The sequence below is a fragment of the Podarcis gaigeae genome, assembly GCF_964106915.1.
Source record: "Podarcis gaigeae genome assembly, chromosome: 12".
NCBI classification, from domain to species: domain Eukaryota; kingdom Metazoa; phylum Chordata; class Lepidosauria; order Squamata; family Lacertidae; genus Podarcis; species Podarcis gaigeae.
The window spans coordinates 24929559-24953013 of record NC_139688.1 but is presented as its reverse complement, the minus strand read 5'-3'; the positions used below and the strand labels follow the sequence as shown (position 1 = coordinate 24953013).

At 43.7% G+C, this 23455-nt stretch overlaps 1 protein-coding gene across 5 annotated transcripts; it reads right to left on the bottom strand.

Annotated features, from left to right (window-relative positions):
- Positions 1-372: 372 nt before the first annotated feature.
- HACD1 (3-hydroxyacyl-CoA dehydratase 1) lies at positions 373-21626 on the bottom strand. 5 transcript variants are annotated; one of them, XR_014556597.1, is made up of 8 exons: positions 21195-21625; positions 15807-15924; positions 12176-12194; positions 12006-12088; positions 7045-7166; positions 3668-3846; positions 1477-2834; positions 373-1424 (listed from the first exon to the last, which is right to left on the bottom strand). XR_014556597.1 is itself a non-coding variant. In XM_083705134.1 (7 exons), exons 1-7 carry the CDS (start codon positions 21467-21469, stop codon positions 2752-2754), a joined length of 882 nt encoding a protein of 293 aa, XP_083561260.1. In that variant the 5' UTR covers positions 21470-21626; the 3' UTR covers positions 373-2751. The 5 variants fall into 5 exon arrangements, 3 of the variants coding, with proteins under 3 accessions (XP_083561260.1, XP_083561261.1, XP_083561259.1); XR_014556598.1 differs by having other exon boundaries at positions 373-1409; positions 1626-2834; positions 12006-12094; positions 21195-21622; XM_083705134.1 differs by having other exon boundaries at positions 373-2834; positions 12006-12091; positions 21195-21626.
- Between the last annotated feature and the right edge of the window lie 1829 nt (positions 21627-23455).

Sequence of the window (23455 nt, the reverse complement as noted above, 5' to 3'; positions counted from 1 at the left end):
CACATACATTCACTGCTCAGAACTAAGACAATGAGACAGTTATGAGAAGAATATTGTGTGAATGCAACCAAACATTGTTTACATTTATCATCTTTTTTTGGTGGGATCTGTTGCCAAAATGAAGCAATACATTCTATGTAAATGGAACTATTTACAGATCTGGAGACACAAAGTGTTGCTGTTTTTCCTGTATTTTTGCTGGAAGCTACCCAGAGTGGCTGGGGCAACCCAGTCAGATGTGTGGGGTGTTAGAAATATTATTATTATGTTTGAAGCTAATAACATATTAGTGACAATATCACATCAGTCCTGCACTGAAAAACCTTTATGTTCTATACATCTGGAAACTGCAGAACTATAAAAACATTTGGGTGTAGATTTAATAGTTTATTTGAAGTGCAATTTTGCAGAGTATTAGCAGAGTAAAATCACCTTAAAATGTTTTCTTCCTTAAAATATAACCCAGGGATACTACATGGCTCCTCTGTGGAAAATCAGAAATCATGATTGCAAGAAAATGTATTATTTTAATATTGGATGTACAAAATGGTAAAAAAAATACCTACAATATTTCCTTGTTTACTGTATGACAACATCCTCAGGTTTAACGACAGCATACATGAGAACCAAATATTTCTACTTAAAGAACAGCTGCAGAAATTCCAATTTAGATCAGCAAGAATTACAGGATGAGGCACATAATATACTTAGGCATTAAGAAGTTAAAATGCTAGAAAAGGTAACCGTATTAACCATTGAAAAAATAGTAGATCTTCTCACATAGTTCTTCTCCGTACTAATTCAGAAACATGTACCAAAGAGCTGCCTGGATATTTTGTAAGAAATAGTTTGACGTTCTTAAAAGGAAAAAAAAAATCAGGCTTAAACAGTAACTGCAAAAATATAATTGATGCAACTTGAAACCCTTTAATCTAAACACAACTGAATGATTTTGTGTGATACTATATTTTAAAAACTTTACATAACATGAAAAATGGTTAGAGCACCTTTGTGTGTTTTTTTAAATTGCAGAGGCCCCACCCCCAAAATAAAATTGTTATATTGCTGGAAAAGCACTTACAGTAAAAAGTGTACAGTAAAGAGCTGCACCCCCCTCCCCTCAGCTAAAACCTTGCTAATACACAATTTGAAAGGACTAGACACATAAACTCAAGTATATTTGAAGAAAGAGTTCACCACAAGCTCTAATCACATCACGGCTTGGATCCAAATATCCTACAGCACAAGCAGAAAGCAGAAAGGGATCACACACCCCTATTGGCAGCTTCCCAAGGTCAGGTGCTCTGTAGAATCCCCTGACCCTTGAGTCAGATTTCAGGATGTGTGAAACTAGACTGCAGGTGCTGGGTGGAGATATCCAGTGTTTTTCTTTCCCTGAATTTCCTTTACTTATACAGTGGTACCTCGGGTTACATACGCTTTACGTTACAGACTCTGCTAACCCAGAAATAGTACCTCGGGTTAAGAACTTTGCTTCAGGATGAGAACAGAAATTGCGCGGCAGCAGCGGGAGGCCCCATTAGCTAAAGTGGTGCTTCAGGTTAAGAACAGTTTCAGGTTAAGAACGGACCTCCGGAACAAATTAAGTACTTAACCCGAGATACCACTGTACTTTATTTATCATGATTTTACATTCTTTTACAATAAGGCACAAAGGCTGGGATCTAAAGATCTGCATAATGCACATGCAATCATTTGACTCCACCCCACCAGTTTTTGAGCAGAAAACCTTCAGCTTCAAAACTGGTTTTCTATATTACATAGAGGACTGCCTTTTGAAAAATAAAAGCCCAAAGGTCCCATGGGTATATTAGTTGCGCAGTTCTTTGGATCCTGTCTACTGAGCAAACTGCTAAACTGTCATGTAAACCAAAGTAAACCAAAATTTCATGTATCACAGATTGCCAATGTGCAGAGGGCAAACATACACTTTTCTCTTTTTGATTGTATTTTGGCACATAAACATTTCTCAAAATGAACAAAAATATCCCTTGTCCCTAAATTATCTGGACAGCTGAATTTTTGATCTGATCTTTTTTGTGTAGAACATATTGCAGGTATCTAGTAGTGAATTCCTTTAAATAAGACAACTGCCTTCCAGGAGCTTTAAAAAAAATAATATTGCAGCATTTAAGACTGAGCTCATTCCCATCTCCATTTACAGTGGAATCAGTTTCAAGGAGATGCTTCTGAAAACCATTCAGGTTTTTGTTTTTGCAGCCATTGAAATGGTCTTAAGTTTCTACTTTATTATATGTACACAGATAAAAGGTACATTTTATTAATTCTCCTTATTAGATATTAACAGGTGAGAAATCTGATAGGCCTATGATGACATTTAAAGGAAGACGCAGGCCAGGATCCCAAGGGATGTGTGTGGTTTTCTACAGCTCCCCTCCCAACAGCATCCCTGCATTCCCCTGAAAAGCTCTCCTAATGACTAGGAGGACCCTTCCGCAGAAGAAAGGAGCCCCCTCCAAGTACATGCAGTGTTTTGAACATATGAAAAGGCCCCTAAATTTGACGAGGGGGGTGGAGGCAGTACCAAAAATTAATGCAGACTTGAAATAGCGAAGTCCGAAAAATATTAGCGTTACTACATAATATGATCTATGTTGGTTTTGTGCACTGGTTATTTTTGTTCCATGATTTCACACTTGGACTCGTGCAACACGTTCTGGATTTTGGTTTGTTACTCTGAAAAAGCACCATGGTTAAAAGGGCTTGTTTTTAATCGTCCTTTTCTACAATCACTTCGCCATGAAGCACTTTTCTTCTTTGACGAAGCATGTGGAAGTACAGTTGCGGAAACACTGTTAGGGAAGAAAAGAAAGAGCAGAGATGTGTAATTGTAGCAAACGGAATTGGGTCTTTTATGTCATCCAAACCCCCCACCATGGCTGCAGGAGGGTCACCATTGCCTTGCTGTTCACATTGGTCAGGAAGCAAGGCAGGGAGGGGCCAGGCAAATCAGTGGTGGGGTGGTGATCAGGCCCAAACTGAGCCTGATAGTAGTGGGGCTGGCTCAGTCTGGCCCCACACCTGGAATGCCCAGTTTCAGGGATCCAACCACAGCATTTCTTATAGGGACAGAACAGGGAATCACAGAGGGATTGTGGCATTGCTCCATGGGGTGGAGTTGGGCTGGGTGGAGGAACGGCTCCACCCCAGTCAAAGTTTGAATTTCAGCCATATATGCCCCAGCTTCTTCTTTTTTAAGGATTCAAGACAGCTTACAAACAATCATGCAATAATTTTTAAATGCATACATCAGCCAAGTCCTAAAGCAGCAGTCTTAAAACCTCCACCAGAGAATGATGGAAACAATTTCTAAAAAGAGCAATCATAAAGAGAGCAATTCTCAATGAAAATAAGCCAAAAGAACATGTAGCCCAAAGCCGTGTTTCATCCTGAGCAATTCATTGTTTGGGAATGTTGCTAAGCAGGGCACAAGATGAAGGTAGAAAGCACGGGGTGGTTTGCGTGATCGAATTCGGGAGAATGGGGATGGCTTGGGTTTATCACGTATTACTTCATTATGGAAAGATGAAAGGTATGGTAGCTGAGTAATAAAAGAAGATAGGATAATCTTTTGAATGGCACTTTTAAAAGACAAATGTTTCCACATGCATCTATCGATACCTACATGGTACGTAGGATGCCATGACGATGAGGAGGAAATAGTAGTAGTCAAAAGAGACATTATACTTGTTGGGAAGTCTCACTGAAAACATCCCCGATCTCTTCACGTAAGGTAAGGCAGCATAAATGGTTAAAAGCTCACCGATGACTCCCACGGGATATAAGATGATGAAAAAATTGTACCTGGAAAAAACAATGTAACTAAACAAATCATTCCAACCATTATCTTTCTGATTTTCTGCTTTGGATTACAACACTTACCCGGGAGTAAGCTCCCCTAGATGCAATGGAACTTACCATCCTTGCTGCCCATGTGTTCTGGTTGAGCAAAATGCTGTAAATTCCTCAAAAGCTGTAAACTCGGCTGAATGAGCCAGCCAACTGAATACACACCTCAGACAACTGTGGGCAGCCAAGGGTCTCCCTACTGCCTTCCTCAATTGTGTTGGCTGTCAGCAATCGCCAGGGACCAATGGAACAACTCCATTTTGGGATGGAGTTTTTAATCCCCATGAAGAATTCCTTGGTGGGGGCATTATTAATATATTATGTCTCCCCTTGCAATCAGGTTTACCTAAGCCTGCAATTGGGAAAGATGGTTTGATTTGCCTAATATATTGTTTCATTGGCAGATTCAGAACTTTTATTTATGGAACATGGAAATGTTCGATCAAGATCTGAATTTAAACTTTGGCCCTGAAGATCAGACTTTAAACGTTTACCCTGAAGATACTAAAAACACACACATCCTAAGTAGAGAAATATCAGCCAATGCACTTGTGTATACAACTGCTGCTGCTGTGTGGACAACGGAGCACCACTAAAGTAGCAGCAAACAGTGGTGGGATTCAACTGGTGTGCTTGTGCTCACGAAAGAGCTTTTGATCAAGTAGATGCCTCCAAAATGGAAAAGGGGGCAAAGTGATTTTTTTGCCTATTCCCCCTGCAGTCTTTCAAGCCCCCAGCCACCTTCCACCCTGTTCTGGAGGGTCTCCCAAGTCTCTGGGACTGGTTTTTGGAAGTCACTGAGGGATGCAAGGGGAAGGGTGAATTGGTAAAAAAAAACCTCTTGAGAAGGCAACCTTAGCTAACTAGACTCTACCCTAGTGTACTCATCTGGCTTGCTTTATAGTTAATAGTACAACTGTGTTCGAAAATAACTGAAAAATAATGAAGTTGGGAACTATCCTTTTGAAATATGTGAGTGTACTATGGACATTTGGCAGAGCCCATGCTCAATTCCAAAATATAAAAAACACTGGTCTTGAAAGGTGCAACTGCTTTATTCAGAGCATTGGGGGGGGGGGAGTATTCACTGGTACAAAATACTGGAACCTCTTTTTTCCTGCTAGCCATGGAAGCAATTTTGAGCACTTTTACCTTTGGCACTTTTATCAATATATATATATATATATATCAATTTTTTACACACACCCAAAAAAGTACTGGCTTTAATAAACATGATATTATCTTTTTTTATATTTGTCACCTTACATGCCGGACACTTAAAGCTATAAATACTTTGACAGAGGGTTTTTTTGCACAAGTTAAAAGCATACAAATGCAGCCATTCATAAAGAACCAGCCTCTTGAACTCAGGCTGGAAAAGGCAAAGATGCTTTGCTCCCAAGGTCAGAAGGAAATGCACCATGTGCATTCCATGACCAAAACTTGTGCAGCCAGGGAACCCGAAACCCTCAAAAGAACTCAACTTGAGTAGACTGTATGGGGTGCACAAGAGAACCAAACACATTAGCGGCATGCAAAAAGAAAGAAAGAGAACTCAATAATACTGCCTAGGCACATCAGAAGCCAATTAATGAAAGGAGAGTTTTCATATAGCTAAGCTGCACATATTCTCCTATGCACAAAGCGGCAAAGCTCCTCTGGCAGCAAACACAAGAGGATTAGAAAATCCCGAACTATTACAAAGAAGTATGGAATAATAGTTTGTCACATTTTTTTAATGCGCTGAAAGGCAGGGTGCTAAATGAGTTCCTTTGAATTCTGAAATCTCATTTAAGAGATAATACACAATGGAGGGGGCGGTGGAATCAGAATATGGTTGTCTGCTTTGCTTTGTAGTGTTTTCTCAGCAGGTATGTGTGTGTGTGGGGGGGGGGGGAGAAACCAAAACTCAGTGATGGAGCTCATGCTTTGTATGCAGAAAATCCTGGATCAAGCCCTAGCATCTCCACTTTAAAAGTAGCAAGTGATGGGAAGGAGCTCTAGCAAGACACTGGATAGTGACTGCTAGTCAAGAGTATATGATGCTAAAAGGAGAAATATACAGTCCTAACATTAGTTTGTTATGATTTGGCATACACATTGCGTAACATTAAACATGACATGTTTGAAACTGAATGCTCAGTTTAGAAAAGAACTCTAGATCAGTGAAATCCGGTCACTTATCCAGCTGTATTTTTTTTTTAAAGGAAAAATTTCTAACCTGAGAGGAAAGAGCTGCAGGTGTTGCAACTACAGAAGCTTTTGCCATGTTTGTGAATATGACTGGGTCTCTAAACTACCACATGCTCACCACCAGAGTGCAGTTGAAAGTGTCTGCTTCAGTTGACGCAAGCTGTTAAACAAAATGGCGACAGCACCAGCCACCGAAACTGCCAATATATGCATTTACCAGGGAGAAGCCCACTGAACACACACACGAGCCTTACTTCCAAGTAAACATGTCTATGATTGACCCAAAATACTTGGGTCAATATTTACAATACAAGCACACTGGCCAACAGCAGCAACATGGCAAAAGGCTAGAACCGCAGTTGCCAACAGATTCCAGCTCTTCAGCTCGCATGTCCAATGTATCGGGGAGGGAGTTGGTCCACCAATACTGGGAAGGCCACTGGTTCCTCAACCCCGGGGTAGGAAGATTTTCAGTTAAGGTTGCAGCTGCCTTCCCCCAAACTGCATCCCTTGTATTTCTTTTACCTAGTCTACTTTTGCATCGAATTGCAGCAGAATTATATCCCCACATAACAGAAAGACTCGCACAGGTGTTGCATTTTGCAAGCTTTTGCACTTTCACTTATAAAAGGCCTTGCTTATCTATAGGGAATCCCAAAATAGCATATTATCCAAGCAAAAGCAAAGCACCTGTGAACAAACATTTTTTTCCTATCTTATTCAATATGCAATTTTCAAAGGACACGCAAGAACCCTCTAGAAATATTAATGGCATGAACACAGGACAGGTTAATTTTTTAAAACCAGCAAACTCTTCATTAAAAGCAGACCCAAAAGTACAAACGCAACTTCTCAGCTTTAAAAACAAACCACACACTGTTTATTCCCTTGCCGATTCAGCATGCTTGAAAATTCGCATGCACAGAACAATAAGAGACTAAACTGCAAGGCATTCTCCACCTGGCCCATTTTATGAAGTATGGCAAGTGGTTGAGCATATTGAATGTGTAGAAGGAATATCGAGTAATCTCTGTCACAGTCCATACGACCAGAAAAAGAATAACGCTGTCCTCATTCTGGATCTGTAGAAGTATAAAGAACCAACATTTTCTGCATCCTTAAATTGTAAAGAAAGCTGGCAACAGAATGGCAAGGCAGTACACCCAAATCAATGTTTTTAAGAAGAATGCATATTATGCTAAACATCCCGCACCAAACTGAGAGATTGCCTATGGAACAGAGCAATAACTAAATATAGCAAATTCACATATGCACATGGTTCTCTTCCCCCTTCCCCCACAACCTTTTTAGTTACCTTCCCAAATAATTCTTCTTTGGCCTGTTATTCTTCAAATGTTGCTGAACTACTTTTCTGATAACTCAGAACCATTGGCCATCTGGCTGGGAAAGATGGAAGATGGAATCCGACAACATCTGAAGGGGCACCCCCGATTTAAATCACTGTCAAAACACATCAGTTTTCAACCCAGCTACTTTTTTGCTTGCACATCCTTTTTGGCCTTCATGCCTCGTCTAGTATAGTAAACCTTCTATAGTCTCCTCTTTACAGTGCTTGATCTAAGAGTTGGGGGCGGGGGCCCTTGGGCGACCCTAATCAGAAAAAGGGGCTGGACATACAAAGTGAGAACACTCTTAGGCTGCATCTGACCTTCTTGGATGAGTAGAGGTGGTACCACTGTGCCCATGATAAGCCCTCTGCTGGTTCTGGAGCCCTGGCCTTTCCAGGCCTATTATTCCCATTATCTGGTGCCAGGCCTGTCCTCTTCAACAGGCCGTTGCAGATTTTTCCTCTCCACATTTTCCAATAAATTAAGATAATTTCACTTTGTCTTGTGCAACCAAAAGGAGGCTACAGGCTGCAAAAAGAACCCAATGCCAGAATGCTGGCTGGAATCATTTCTGCAAGAGGATCACTTAGGCAGTAAGATCTCCAAATGAACTACGCACTGTAGCTGACCACATGCTCATCTGCAGCTTGGTCAACAACCAAGTCATAATACTGTCTTTGCAGGTGCTGGACATCTACCAACCACTTCAAGATATCAGAGGCTACCCAGAGCTGTTGAAACTAGCAACAACAGATTAATTTCTATCTCTGCAAAGGAGGGGCAGGGATCTCTTTTACTGCATTCTGAGAAGAGGAATTACAGATAAATAATTTTCTTTTTCGTTAAAGTGCCTGAAAACTAATAAAAGCTCCGTGGGTATCTGTGAAATAAGATAAAGCAACACAGATTTTGTTACAAGACCAGAAGGGGATCCCATGCTCAACTACTTGACAAAATCCAAAGACAGTGAAGTTTTCAGATAGGTGAGCATCTCAAGTACCACATGAGGTCAAGTGTTTACTATTGCTCTTCAAATGTTTTGTATTAATGTTCACCCAACATACTGGTGGGAATGTCAACTTGCCAATGGGTTTTGGAAACATATTATGCAACAGATTACATTGACGACAGGAGCAGATTTTAGTCTTTCTCCAATGTTGGTAAGATTGGGGCTGATGTGTCTGCAGAACAGATTCTTTAGTGAAAATCTTGTTAATCACAGCCAGAGTAGTGCAGGCCAGAAAATGGAAATATCCTTATGTTCTATCTACATGGGAATGGTTTCTGAAATGCTTAGAATTAGCAGAAATTGACAAATTAATTTGGTTTATAAGAGAAATGGCAATGCCTCTAATGCAAACTTGATTAAGAGGTGGCTGTACTTTGTAAATCCCTAAAACAAAATAAAAGAAAAATGTATGATGCATGCTTACTCAGCAGCAACTCCTACTCTGCTCAGTAAAGGGTTTACTTCCAGGTAAGTGTGAACAAAATTGCAGTCTAGTGTTGTTGTTTTTTAACAGTTTATACACAGCTTTCTATTTTTAATGTGCTGCTGCCCACCTGAAATTCTGAAGAAAGAGAAGCCTTAACAAGCTAATATATACAAAAATTGAATTAAAACCTTGACTGATCAAACTTCGAGCTTCTTCAAAGAGTTTCCATTCTCAGCAAATTGATGAGCATGGGTTTTCAGGAGGATTCTTTGCAATGTCTTATCCACAGCAGGTAATAAGGCCCATTTATGTGTGGGGATCTAATCTTTTGGATTTTATCCATTCTTTTACAAAAAGAGAGCAAGCTGACAGTTTATATGGATGATGAGCTTGATAATAGTTCTGTTCGCAATCCAGTTACAGTTAAGCATTTGAGCTTAAGCTCCTATGTAACCATATCCCACAACTCTGTGCACCAGAAAATTAATGGCTTAGCATAAAGCATGTAGACCAATATCCTAGAAAAATACAAAACATGGCAAAGATGCAGAAATGCAGATACAGTACACTTCTTTCTACAATGCCAATGTTATCAGCTTATTTTGGAAAGACTGGCTGGTTTCCCTCCTGCAAGAGGAAAAATGCAGTTCCCTGTGAGCGAAAAAGCAGCTTCTGTGCTGTGCCCTGCCCTACAAGAGACCCCTGCGTTTTGATTAGTGCAAGATGCAGAACAGAATTGCCTTGTATTTTATGTTTCATGTCTTTTATGTTGCTCTTGGTAGAATCAAAAATCCATTTTTACACCTTGCCCAATCTAAGTTAATTGCGTTTGAATAGCACCTTCCCTCCTTCATTTTAATTATCAGTTGCAGACTGGGACTTATTCATCATACCTAGCGACATTATTATTATTTATCTGACCTTGTTTTCTTTATTTTATGTTAGACCTTAATCGTGGTTTATTTTTGCTTTAAAATCCAGCCTCTTAAGAGCTTAGATCAGGAGTGTGGAAGTAGATTCTGATGCTGGCCGTACCTCAAACTTGGCCACCCTCCACAGACCACTCTGACGGGTGGGCTGAGTTGCCCACCTGTCAGTCACCTGATGTCACATGACACTAGGTGATTCAAAATTCAAGATGGCTGCAAAGGGCTGAAAAGGGAGATTCTTTGTTTGCATCCCCTGCTAGAGTACAAGTCACATCTGCAAAGGAGAATCCTTTGCATCCCTGGCTTGAGTTCAAATAGGATGTGAGACCGAGGAAGGGTTGGCGTGGTTGGCCACAAATGGCCTGATGGACCAAACCTCTGAGTCCCCGCAGACCCTATTTGGTTTGTGGCCTAGAGGTTCTCCACCACAGGTTTAAATTATCTCAAAAGGCTGCTTTTCAGTTGTGCTAGTAAATGTATTATATGACTGTTTCTTAGGGGGATGGGATGCAGGTGGCGCTGTGGGTTAAAACACAGAGCCTAGGACTTGCCGATCAGAAGGTTGGCAGTTCAAATCCCCGCGATGGGGTGAGCTCCCATTGCTCAGACGCAGCTCCTGCCAACCTAGCAGTTTGAAAGCACGTCAAGTGCAAGTAGATAAATAGGTACCACTCCGGCGTCAAGGTAAACAGTGTTTCCGTGCGCTGCTCTGGTTCTCCTGAAGCAGCTTAGTCATGCTGGCCACATGACCCAGAAGCTGTACACCGGCTCCCTCGGCCAATAAAGCCACATGAGCGCCGCAACCCCAGAGTCGGCCACGACTGGACCTAATGGTCAGGGGTCCCTTTACTTTTACCTTTACTTAGGGGGAACTTCCTACTAGGTGGGGCCTCTTCCCAAACTCACTGATATATGCCAGTGACTGCATGAATCTAGTTCCTCCTTCTCCTCAAATGCAGACATGGCATCTTAGGAAATAATACAAAATATTTGTACCAAGGCATGAAAATAAAGAAAAATGAATTTGAATGTTAAACCTGTTCTGTCATTTAAAAACAAGCTGTTGAGGTTCTGAGCAAACTGCACACAGTTTGGGATACCAATTTTTAAAAATAATAATCAGCCCAAGAGTTCTCACCTGCAAGCCTGTTTAAAACAAACATAAAAAGGAATGAAGAAATTGTTCATGACTGTTAGCAGATAGTCAAAACTGCCACCTGCTGGTGATACAGTTTAATGGCTGGGCCCTTTTCAGCAAATGAATATAGAAATGAAATGGGAAAAAAGCTAGGGTTAATTTTGGTTGTAACCGTTAAGATATTCAAAACAAAATTGAATTGCGGAGCAACTATCACAGCCTGAAATTATGAACTATTGTAAAGCACATTCTACACTCCGTGAAAGATTGGGCATCGTCCAGCCAAAATGCCACACTTTCCAGGGTAATCCTAAGCAGAAGTCTGAGTTTGGTTGAGTGTGATTTGCCTTCCTAGTAGGAATGCTTAGGATTCCTGCACAAATTTCCAATGGAAGCACATCCTTAACATTTACCCCAATGGAGATCAGTATGATGTTATTTAGTGGTAATTAACATCAAGCACTAGGCTTTCACATAAAATCACTCTGGTCCAATTTAACTTTGTAATATACACCTCACCAGCCTCAGCTAATTTCCCCTGGGAGCTTATAAAGGAATGGTAGGAGTCTTTCCTTATTCCTATTATAAGCACTTACTGCACATACCTAAGAACAATGACATTAATGCTAACTAGGAAAACACCTGCATGAAAGATTAATTCACTTGCATTTAGCTTAAGGCTTACTTTCACTTAGTCCATTCAACATGTGCTAATTTTAAGTCCTCTCTGAAACAGGGACAGCCCGACAGCTTGGTGAATCGGTTGCCAAAGAGATGTGTCAGCCTTTGATCTTGTTTCATAGAGAGAGCAAACCAGGCAGGAGGCCAACCTAGCTCAGATATCCATCTCCAATGGCCTTTAAGTCCTCATCTCCCAAGCGTAAGGCAGACACAAATGAGGAACTTTTAAGTTCTGCCTGCAGAGCTGTGTGCTGTTACAAGTCAGCCTCAGCCCTCTGAAGGTTCCTTCAGCCTTGCTGAAGACACTTCTCTGCTGACTTTTAGAAGACTGCGAATTGTCACAAAAAACACGCAGAGTTGAAGAGACAAACAGTTTCATGACACTTACCTGCTTTACACTATGTGTAATAAACCACACCATGAAGATTCTGGAACTCACTTGGACCCCGGTCACAAGCATAGAAGTGTGCACTACTCCTTAAAAAGAGAAATAGGTCACCTTTGTCTCACAGGGCAGGATTTTGTTTAGTTAACTGAGAAACTGAAACCATGACTCACCAAATGCACAGTGGATTATCTGTAAATTTAAAGAGAGAGAGATGGGGAGGATGAACAACTGAGTATTTCAAAAGCAAAACCATAACTGGTCTATTCTCATCATAGTCACGTGAGAAATAAAACACAGAAATGGAACTTCTAGGCTGGGGTAGAATTTAACATGGAAAATGCAAACTATAGAAGACTCACAGCAATCATGGAGAAATGAGCATCAGGAGATGACTCTACTGGCAGGAGGGCACATGACAGCATGGAGAATACCACCACCCTGTTGCAAAACTAGGCACTTCATAAACAGCAAAACAATAAAAATATTTTTTTTTTAAGTTGCACATGTAGGGGCAGGAAAGGTAAAACATCTGGCAAAAGTTTCAACCATTCCACTGGAATACAACGAGCATAAAAATAAAATAAAAAATACTAGAATTGTTAGCTGCACAATTTAGGTTGTACAATGTTCTGCTATTTATCTCAATATATTTCTATGACCGCGAACTGGCTGCTGTTAGGTGTACAGTCATGCATCCCTTGACCAGCCATGGCACTAGAACCCAGAAGCCAAACAGCTCACGACATTTGCAATGTTAAAGGGGCTTGTAACTCAATTTCAAATTTTGATTGCTGCCTTAAGTTGCTTAAATTGGGTTGTATATGCAATACAAGTCATATTCTCAATAGAGTCACTGAAATTAATGGTCGGAAACTTGCAACCAGTGCAGTTGTTTTAAAGCAGGGGGGGTTATGTGAGATCTAAATGGATCCCCAGCCAGTAATCTGGCTGCCGCATTTTGGACCAGTTGAAGCTTCTTCTTCAAGGGCAGCCCCACACAGAGGATATTACAATATTAGGTAAAGGGACCCCTGACCATTAGGTCCAGTCGCGGACGACTCTGGGGTTGCGGCACTCATCTCGCTTTACTGGCCGAGGGAGCCAGCATACAGTTTCCGGGTCATGTGGCCAGCATGACTAAACCGCTTCTGGTGAACCAGAGCAGCGCATGGAAACGCCGTTTACCTTCCTGCCCGAGTGGTACCTATTTATCTACTTGCATTTTGACATGCTTTTGAACTACTAGGTTGGCAGGAGCAGGGACCGAGCAACGGGAGCTCACCCCATCGCGGGGATTTGAACCGCTGCCACATCTGGCAAGCCAGCCAGAGTTGGAAAAAAGCACCCCAAGCCACTAAGGCCACCTGAGCCTCTAGTGACAGTACTGAATCCAGGAGCACCTCCAAACTGCAGACCTGCTCTTTCCAATGAAGTTCAACCCTGTCCAGGGCAGACCATCTTCCTACCTCCTGCCTATGAAGACTTTAGACCAGGGTTCCTCAACCTTGGCCCTCCAGATGTTTTGAGACTACAATTCCCATCATCCCTGACCACTGGTCCTGCTAGCTAGGGATCATGGGAGTTGTAGGCCAAAAACATCTGGAGGGCCGAGGTTGAGGAAGCCTGCTTTAGACATACACCACCTCTGTCTTTTGGGGATTCAGCTTCTGTTTGTTGGCCCACATCTGACCCATCACTGCCTCCAAGCCCCTGACTAAAACCTCAACTCTCACCTCTCCTGCTTCAGATGGAAAAGAGATAGAGCTGGATGTCATCTGCATATGAATGACACTTCACCTGAAATCTCCTGATGACAGCTCACAGGGGCTTCGTATAGATGTTAAATAGCATGGAGGACAAAATGGAACCCTGTGGGACTATTTCAGATTTTTATTTTGGTGTCCTCTTTTGGAGATAGGATTTCCAAATGAGGAAGTGAGATTTTAAAAAATAAAATAAAAATTCTATGGTTTCAAAAACACAAGAGAGTGTCTCTGAAAATAATGGTACAGCTAAATAAACATTGTACATGGGACTAACAGTGAATGGCTGGTGGGCCACATCTGGGTCTATGAGGATTCCTAAAAAATTGCCATCCTCCAAGCTCCAGGGAGGTTAGGAGGGCTGGAGCAAGTCTGAGATCAAATGCATACAAGCTGTACGACATACATTGCCTATACTGTACAATGTTGTACACCTGAGGAAGAAAACTGGTTCTGGCCAGTGGGGCAGATTCTTATGTCCACACACACACACACTGAGCCATGTTTGACAGGTGAGTGGTGTCACTCACCTGCCAATCATTCATCACAATACAGTGCACGCTCGGGTTGCGAACATGATCCGTGTGGGAGGCATGTTCGCAACCCGCAGCATTCACAACCCGCAGCGCCGCGTCTGTGCATGCACGGGTCGCAATTCAGTGCTTCTGCGCATGCGCCGAAACCCAGAAGTAACCCATTCCAGTACTTCCAGGTTCAGCACGGTGTGCAACCCAAAAACCCACAACCTGAAGCGCCTGTAACCCGAGGTATGACTGTAATGTAAGGTGGCTCCTTCTGTCCTGCACAGTTTGGAATCAGTCTATGCAGGCAAAAAACTGTGTGCAGTGCTTTCCAACCGCCAACGATCAGCTGATAGTAGACACTTTGGAAGTGCTGTGCATGGGGCTTTGCAGGCAGTGCCAATCAGCGGTGCCTGCAAAGCCCCGCTTTAACTGTCCCACACCTGATGCCATATATAATGTCAGGAGAAGTGCAGGTGGGTGTAGCTACCCACCCCTATTGGAGACAAATGCCATTGTGTGGTGCACTTTAATGCCCTCCCTCTCAGCTAGCTGATGAACACAGCATTGGGCCTGTAAAGCATATTCATGCCCAGGATCATACTAAGGGACAGAATCACAGCATGGGGAGGCAACCCCAACACCACCTTGGGAACTCATGGAGCTGAAGTCACACACAAAGTGTTGGCAACAGATATAGAAAAACAGCAGGGGTTCCATGAATAATTGGCAGCAAACTATGTGGAAAAGAGGGTGAGAAACTTAGAATTCAATTTCAAATCAGTGGGAAACACAAAAGACTGGTGATTTACAAAAAGCCCAAGTTAAAGTGCCTTTCTCCCAAATTCTGCATAGTTTGCAAGCTCTTTCACAAAGCGCTCATAATCACTCTAAATTATTTAGACATTCATTATGTTTAAATAATGTTTAGCAAATCTGTATGCTAGCTTTGTGTCAAGAATAAATCTGTATGACCTGGTTCATCCTAGTTGGCAGCCAACCACACTGAGTGCCATCAGAGCATGTTTTAATATCTTAAAACTGTAAGCCATCTTGGATGTCGTGGCAGAAAAGTGGTGTCGGTGTGTGTGTATGAAATACTGTAAATGAATAACAAAGTTACATAACGATGACAGCTCAGATAAAGGACCGCTGCAACCACACAAATCATACTCCTTAAGCTAAAAATACAGCCTCCATGAAGAGGCACCCATTGATGCAAACAGCACCTCCATACAGGCCTAGAGTCAGCATGTCACGCGGACTGGTAGCTGCCAGGATAGGGGCTGGTCCCGTCTCCGTGTACGGAGCTTCTGACCTCAAACTCAGCAGTCCAGAGATAGTTAATTTAGGCTGCCTAATTTATGAGAACCATTCCCCCTGGCTGAAGGTATGGGAACTTCTGTTAGCTTGCTAACAGACTAAACTTCTTTGGGTCCGTTAATTTTTCGTTGAAAGTATTTTCGCAGACCACCACTGTCCCATTAAAAAAAAAATGCATTGCTTAAAAAACTTACCTCAAGCAAAGCAAAAGTCTGGAAAAATTTAAGTGTCTTTTGAATGTTTTTGTATAAGCCTTTGTGTGTTCCTTTTTCCATGTAAAACCGCACCATGGCAATAGCCAAAACCAGCCACCTAGAAAGAGGAGAAGCAGTATTCTTAATGGAATAATGAATTCGTGCAGTTAACTTATTTCTTACCAGACCTACTACCAAGCAGCACTACTTTCCAGTCAGGCCCTTGAGGCAGGAGTCCAGCACCCCATTCCAAAACATGAGCAGAATGGCCTCCCAAACTTTTTGGCTTACCGCATTTTGAAGTAAATGACATAAAATATGTTGCCATCGAAACAGCAGCTCCCCTATAAACTCCACTAAGCTCAGAGCGTAAATTACCTCACTGCACCCTTGACACAAAATCTCATCTACCTCAGCTGACATTTACCACATTTAATAGAACTGCTGCAATTACAAAAGTTTCCTCACAGATACTTAGGCTCATCTGCATAGTTTGTGGTAGGATTAGAACCCCAATGTGCCTCAGAAGAATTGGGGGGGGGGGGTGGATTCAAGAACTCTGTTCAGCAAAATTCTTTCTTTCTATACTGTATTTACACTGGTCTGTCATCACACTGCTTTTATTCACTGCTTCTCAAGGATCGAAAGTAGAGGCAGGAGAAGAAGGAGCAGCAGGAAGAAAAAGGTGTGTACTCATGTCTGTAGTAAATGGTTTGATGCAGGGGTGAAGAGAATGCCTTGTGGGGGAAAGAGTGTCTGTGTGTGGCAGTTTTATACCTCTGGTCACTGGGAGAAGAGAAAGGAGGAATTGGAGCAGGGGCAGGTAGAACAGAGTGGAGGTAAACATGGCATTTGGAGGAAAGTGGGATAATAGGGGAGGGAGGTGTGAGAGAAGAGAGTTTTAAGGCTTTGGTGATGGGGGGGGGAAGAAAACGGGAGACACAAAATTGGAGAGGGGGCAGATGGAAGTGAATTGAATTAAAAGGGACATGTGCAATGCTGTGTAGGAATGAAAGGGGACACTGGAAAAAAAATAAAGGGGATTATTTCAGTGTTACTTCCTTTTTACTGTACTCAAACTTCCATTCCTCAGTTGCGTCACATGAGGGAGATAAAGGATTAAGAACCCTCAACTATTCCATAGTACTTTCATACCCAATACCATGTGTTGTCCAACAGGAAGTTCCAGATTCAATGTAGAAATTACTACCAAGCAAGCACCTGTATATGTACAGCATCCGTCAACTAAACTGAACTTTCTCCATCTCTAACTCTTGCTCTTACGATTGTATTCATCTTAAAGATACAGTAACATAACACTGGGTGGGTATGCAAAGGAGACTGTATAATGGAAGAGAGGAAGAGGCATGGAAATAGCGGGGAGCGTGGTCTGTAGGCAAGAGGGAGGGAGTTGAGAAAAGGCAGGATGGAGAAAACAGAAAGTAAAAATGAAAATGGGGGGGTGCAAAGGCAGCTGCAAAAAGGAGGGAGCAGGAAGCATGAAAAGGGAGGCAGAGATGAAAGCAGGGGTACAAAAGGGGCTGCAGAATAGGAGGGATCAGTGGCTTTATAATTGGACAGAAGACGAAAAGGGTGTTTAGTTGTTGCAATGTGTCATAGGAGGAAAATGTAAGAGGTTACCATGGAGGGCGTCTGCGAAAAGGAGGGCTGCAGAAATGTAAGAGGTTACCATGGAGGGCGTCTGCGAAAAGGAGGGCTGCAGAAGAGGAGGGCTGCAGAAAGGGAGATCAGCTATAGAGCTCACTGGACATACTCTCTTAGCCTCACCCAGTGCTATTTTTCTCGAAAAAAGAGGTGCCAAAACTCACCATGAACACCTCTCTCATTCTCTTAGAATGGCAATGGCACCCACCTGAGAGGTGCCGGAACTGAGTTCCTGTAGTTTGTCCTGGGGAAAAAGCCCTAGGCTCACCTATCTCACAGGTTTGTTGAATAATTTATGTTGCTTTGCACTACTGAATGAAAGGTGGGATATAAATGTAACAATATATACTTTAATTAGAAATTCCTTCCATAACTGATATAAGACCCCTTAGGTGTTCAAAGGAATGTGTGAGAGCTCAGACATGTAGGAGGTTGTACTGGGTCTGCGCTGGACATCTATGTGCGTACCAGCCCTGGCCACACCTCTCCTGACCTGTGCTTTGCTGAATATGGTTAGAACCCACCCTTGAATGGGGAAGCCTGACTGCAGAATTCCTGATCCCAATGAGGATTCTAAGCACCCAAAGCATCTGAAATCCCCCTTCAGACCTTCACATACTGAAAGCAGAGCTAGAACATGTGTGGACATTGAGCGGTGAGGCTTGTGAGTGTAACTCCCCATCCTTTAGACTTAAATGTGCTCATCTGGACACCCAAAAAGTGCTATCGTATTTGCCACCATTTAAAAAAGGCATTCATTCCACATGTAGGTTTCCTTGCGAAACATCTAGAAACCATGGTCTCAACCCCAGGACAAAGTCCAACCAGGGCTTTTTACTCTAGTTCTGGAATACAAGATGTTGAGGCCAGGGTTTGCTCAAATTCCCATGGCCAATCCAACACAAAGAGCCACTCTTCCAATTCAACTTTCCTATGATAAGCATGCAATAGGATTTCAAGTTCCATCCTGCTAAGGCAGCTGTTGTTTATCAGGACTGTGGTGTGCATTCAGAAGGTCCATGATCAAAACAAAAAGCAAATACAAGATGCCTTGTTCCATAATGATGAATGTCTATGGCACTTCTATACCAACTACCCTGGATTCTGCAGCTCCTGTAGTTCCTCTTCAGGCTGAAATTTCACATACACAGCCCTCTTGGTCTTGTGATCTGCATGTGGGAGGCGCTTCTGAGAATGCTGTTGCTTACTAGCTGACATAGCACAGATGGACCAGCTCCTACAGACACTGAAGATGTGCTAGGCGAAAGGCACCAGCATGTTCCCCTAGTCCTCCTGGTTACAAAAGAACGAAAGAAGAGCCCAGAGAGACTCATCCTGCATTCTGGTCTCACAGTGGACAATCAGATGCCTACAGGAAGCCAAGAAGTAGGACATGAGCACTAGAGCCCTCTCCCACTTGTGACCATTGGCAACTGGTTTTCAGAGGCATACTACCTTGGATACTGACGTTGGTCCTTAGCCATCATGACTAGTTGTCAGTGATAGCCTTATCACTCATGAATTTGTCTAATCCCTTTTAAAGCCAGCTAAGTTGGTGGCCATCACTACACCCTCAGTCAGTGAATTCCATAGTTTAACTAGGTATTTTACCTCCTTTCGTCTATCCTGAATATTCCAATATTCGGATTCATTGGATGGCCCAATGGGAAAGTGAGAGAAAAACTATGTCTAGTTCACCCCATACCATGCATAATTTTAAACACCTCTATCTAGCCTTTCATTCACTCACTGTTTTCCCCTTAAACTTAAAAAGCCCCAAAGGTCATAACATTTCTTCATTGGTCATTTTGGTTACCTTTTTCCGTACCTTCCCCAGGTCAACTCTATTGTTTCTGAGGTGCAGGGATTAGAACTGCATAAAGTATTTCATGTGTAGTTGCACCACAGATTTGTATAACAGTATTATGTTATTGGTAGTTTCCTACTGCCCCTATCAATTGCTTTCCTAATGATCTGCAACACATAATTCACCTTATTCACAGCTGCAAAGGGCTGGCATTTTCATCACACTATTTGCTAAGAACCCTCCACCCCAGGTTCTTTTTTCTGGTGGTTAGTCACCACCAGTTCAGAATCCATTATGATGCAAAGTACGGATTTGTTTATTTTTGTCCCTACGTGCATCACTTTACATTTACTTGCATTAAGCCACATTTGCAATTTTGTCCAAATTTGTTTGGACATTTGCAATTTTGTCCAAATTTGTGCAATTTTGAGAGTCCCATGGACTGCAGGAAGATCAAAAGTATCCATTCTTAAGGAAATCAGCCCTAAGTGCTCACTGGAAGGACAGATCGTGAAGTTGAGGTTCCAATACTTTGGCCACCTCATAAGAAGAGAAGACTCCCTGGAAAAGACCCTAATGTGGGAAAGGTGGAGGGCACAAGGGGACATCAGAGGATGAGATGGTTGGACAGTGTTCTCGAAGCTACAAACATGAGCCTGACCAAACTGCGGGAGGCAGTGGAAGACAGGAGTGCCTGGCGTGCTCTGGTCCATGGGGTCACGAAGAGTCGGACACGACTAAAGGACTAAACAACAACATTTGCAATTTTAATGCCTATTCACTCAGATCCTTTGAAACTCCTCACAATACACACATACTGAAAAACCACACTTTCAATAATTTCATGCCACATTTCCTACAGTATATTAAGAGCACTTTCAAGTAGGAAAAAAAATGCATACTGTGAACCCCTGTGTTGGTGTCTCATGCAAGACACGTTTAGCATATGCATGGCTTGTGGAAGTGCCAGACCAGCCATGCATTTATTATTCCACTTATTTATATCCCTCTTTTCCTTCCCAGGAGATCACCCTTCCCATTTTATGACTGCAACAACCTTGTGAGGCAGGTTAGGTTAGACTGAGGGACAGGGACTCAGGGTCGCCCAGTGCGCTGCTTGTGGTTGAACCGGGCTCTCCAAGGTCCCAATCCTTAACCACTCTACCACAACGGTGTTAATGTATATCTTTACATTTAACACGGCCAGCATGGGGGGAGGGGGTGCAACAAAATCCTTAGTGCAGCAGCCACGTCTAGTTGGCTCGGGAAGAAGCTGCCCATAGAACAAGAGAGCTTTGCCGCCTCTCTGCTCTTTGATTTGAGTCCACGTCGAAAGCTGGGCAGCACACTTCAAGGTGGCACAAGGCTCTTCTGTTTTGGAGGGTGGCTGAGGGGCTGGCTTGTGGCGTAACCCGCAGTCTGTCCCTGCTCAGCTTCTGGCACGGCGGGCAGGTGTTCTCCGGAGGGCCCAGCAGCCTGCGCTCCTGCGGGAGTGGGAGGGGAGCGCGGCTCGCTCGCCAGGGGAAGCAAGCGGCCGCCAGTGGCCGAGCGGGGATGCGTCTTGCGCGGCAGCCGCCGTAAATTATGCCGAGGGAAGCAGTCTGCCCCATGCAGCCGCCCCAGTGCACCCCCGCCCGGCATTCCGGGCTGGGGCTATACTTAACCTCTGCGGCGGGTTAGAGGCATGACGTGCTCGCCTTGCTGGAAGGCTGCACCGTATTAGGAAATGCAGGCAAGCCAGAGCTTCGCCCCCCGCGGCCGCCGCCCTTCTGCGCCGCCCGCCGCCCCCCTGGTCCGAGGGCTCCCCGGCTGCCCCTCTCTCCTCCCCGGGCGAGTGGGCGAGAGAGCAGCCGGCGACAGAGCCCCGGCCCCGCCGCTCGGCCAGCTCCGCCGGGCGCGCGCTCTCCCTCACTCACCCCGCCGTCATGGTGATGTTGTAGAAGATGAGCCAGGCGGTGGTGACGGAGCCGCGGCGCCGAGGGGCGGCCGCCTTGCCGCTCTCCTTCTCCTCCAGCGAGCCGTTGCCGGCTCCGCCGTCCTCTTCGCTGGACGCCATGCTTTCCCTCCCCGGAGGCCAGGCGGAGACAGACGGACACACGTGGGGGGCGGCCGGAGGAGGCGGAGGCGAGGCGGAGGCGGAGTCGGGCGCGCAGGCAGGCAGGCAGGCAGCTGGCTCTGGCGCTCGCCCCATCCGTCTTCGCTGAGCCCGGCGGCAGCTGCTGCTTGGACAGCTGCTCGGAGGCTTCGCCCGGCCCCCTCCCGGCCGCGCAGGGGCTCCGGAGGATACCAGAGACCCGGCCGCCTCTGCGCCAGGATGACGAGACTCGCCTCTCAACCTGGGACTCGTCCGCACCCTTCCCGCGCCACGTTGCTCTTTCACTCGAACAGGACCATCCTCTTGGACCATCTTCCTTGACAAGTGTGGTGGAAATATGCATTTATTTTATTTTTAATTATTTTTTAAAATAAAACATATTGTTGCACGCCCAGCGTTTGGCTTCCTTGCAGTGAGGGACAGTAGAGACTGTGTTGTCTTTAGGGTATATGGTTTATTTACACATGTATAGGGTATATGGTTTATTTACACATGCATACAACTTGCCATGGTTCACAGCATTAACATCCCAGAAGGTCTTGCTTCTCCCATAGTCACAGCTTTGGATTCAAGCAGAAATCAGGCATGGCTCTCACTGGCCTGTCTATAGCCTAGCTTTCTCACTGAACTCAACTCTGGCTTTTGTCCTTCTCACTACCAGCCACCCATCAGCCACCCAGTAGAAAGCAACTTCCTTTCTTATACTAAGGACCACTACTTAGGGTGATTAACTCACCAAGAAACTTGCCTGGCTCCTTCAACAATGGAATCTCCCAAACACACAATATTTATAAATTATTAACCCATATGAAATATCAAGGTTTTTCACATGCATATGGTTGGCCACTGTGAGAATGCAACATATAGGACAGGCCTTTGGTTGGACCAGCAGGACCCTTCCTCTATTCCTAATGCAATGGTTGCCAAACCATTTCCCCCCATGGACCTCTTGAAAATTGCTTGATGGTCTTGGCAGACCACTCACTGGTTCTTCTGCAATTGTAATGTGCTGGGCTAGGTGCTGTATGATTTTTAACTGTATTTTTGTTGCTTCTTCTATTTCTTACATTTTATTGTCTCAGGTTTAGATTAGAATTCAAATTGTAATACAATAAAATGCAATATGAGAAATAAAAAAGCAATACAAATCCATTTATAAATTAATATAATATCAGCATGCTGCAGACCACATGAATTAAGATAAGGGAACACAGCTGGGGAATACATGTGCACCCAGAGAGACTGAACATGTGTCAAATATTCTTTTTTAATGTGCAAAGCAATTCTAATATAAAACAGATTCATGAAATTTTGTTTCTGGCTCATCCTAAAGTTTCTTTCCTATAGTATTTCCAGGAGTGAACATTAGGACATCCTAGCTGAAAAATGAAATTGGCACTCTTCTGTCTCATTGAACATGTGTTTCTGCCCTTAAGCTTATGCCCAATAAGAAGGGCAGACAGCAAATCATTCAGCACACACCTTAATTATGAGAGTATAGGATCCCTAACTACGCCAAAGCCTGAAGAGTGAGTGTGACAATTTGCCACAGTACCCACTGCTAAAGTAAAGAGAAAGAGGGAGGAGAAGGATATACCTGTTCCGTCCTGAGTAAGCTGAACCCAAGTCAGCTGTGACCTCCATGCGAGAGTTATGCCCTCCCTCTCAATATCCTATAACAGCAAGGCCACAGTGTCTCTCACCCGTTACTTGGTCCATGATCCAGCAGCACTGTGGGCAACAATGTAAACTGCTGTCTGGCCATATCCCTGAAGCTCAGGCATGCTGGACAGCTCCCAGAAATGTCAGGTGCTGCAGCTTTCAATCTGCTGGCCACTAGCTTGTGCCAGGGACGGAGGCGGGAAATGGAGTTTCCATGCTTCCTTCTTGCCTAGCCCAGCCAGAGTTTGCCCAATAGTGAAATATCATATCATATATTCATTTAGCCCATTTTCTTTGCGAGTGATGGCTGTCCCTGATGTCATAGTTTCTCCTGATTGTTGAGAGAGAGCGTGTGTGCATACAGGTTTGCTATGCATTGATTCAGGTCCCACTTGCCTCGTCCAGCCTCCGCATCCTCAC

Coding starts and splice junctions, on each gene's coding strand:
- HACD1 (XM_083705133.1), bottom strand. CDS start 21,469: ATGGGGCGAGCGCCAGAGCCAGCTGCCTGCCTGCCTGCCTGCGCGCCC. Junction 15,925..21,194: donor AACATCACCATGACGGCGGG/GTGAGTGAGGGA, acceptor TCCTCTTTCTAG/GTGGCTGGTTTTGGCTATTG. Junction 3,847..7,044: donor TACTTCATAAAATGGGCCAG/GTGGAGAATGCC, acceptor TGTTTTTTCCAG/GTACAATTTTTTCATCATCT.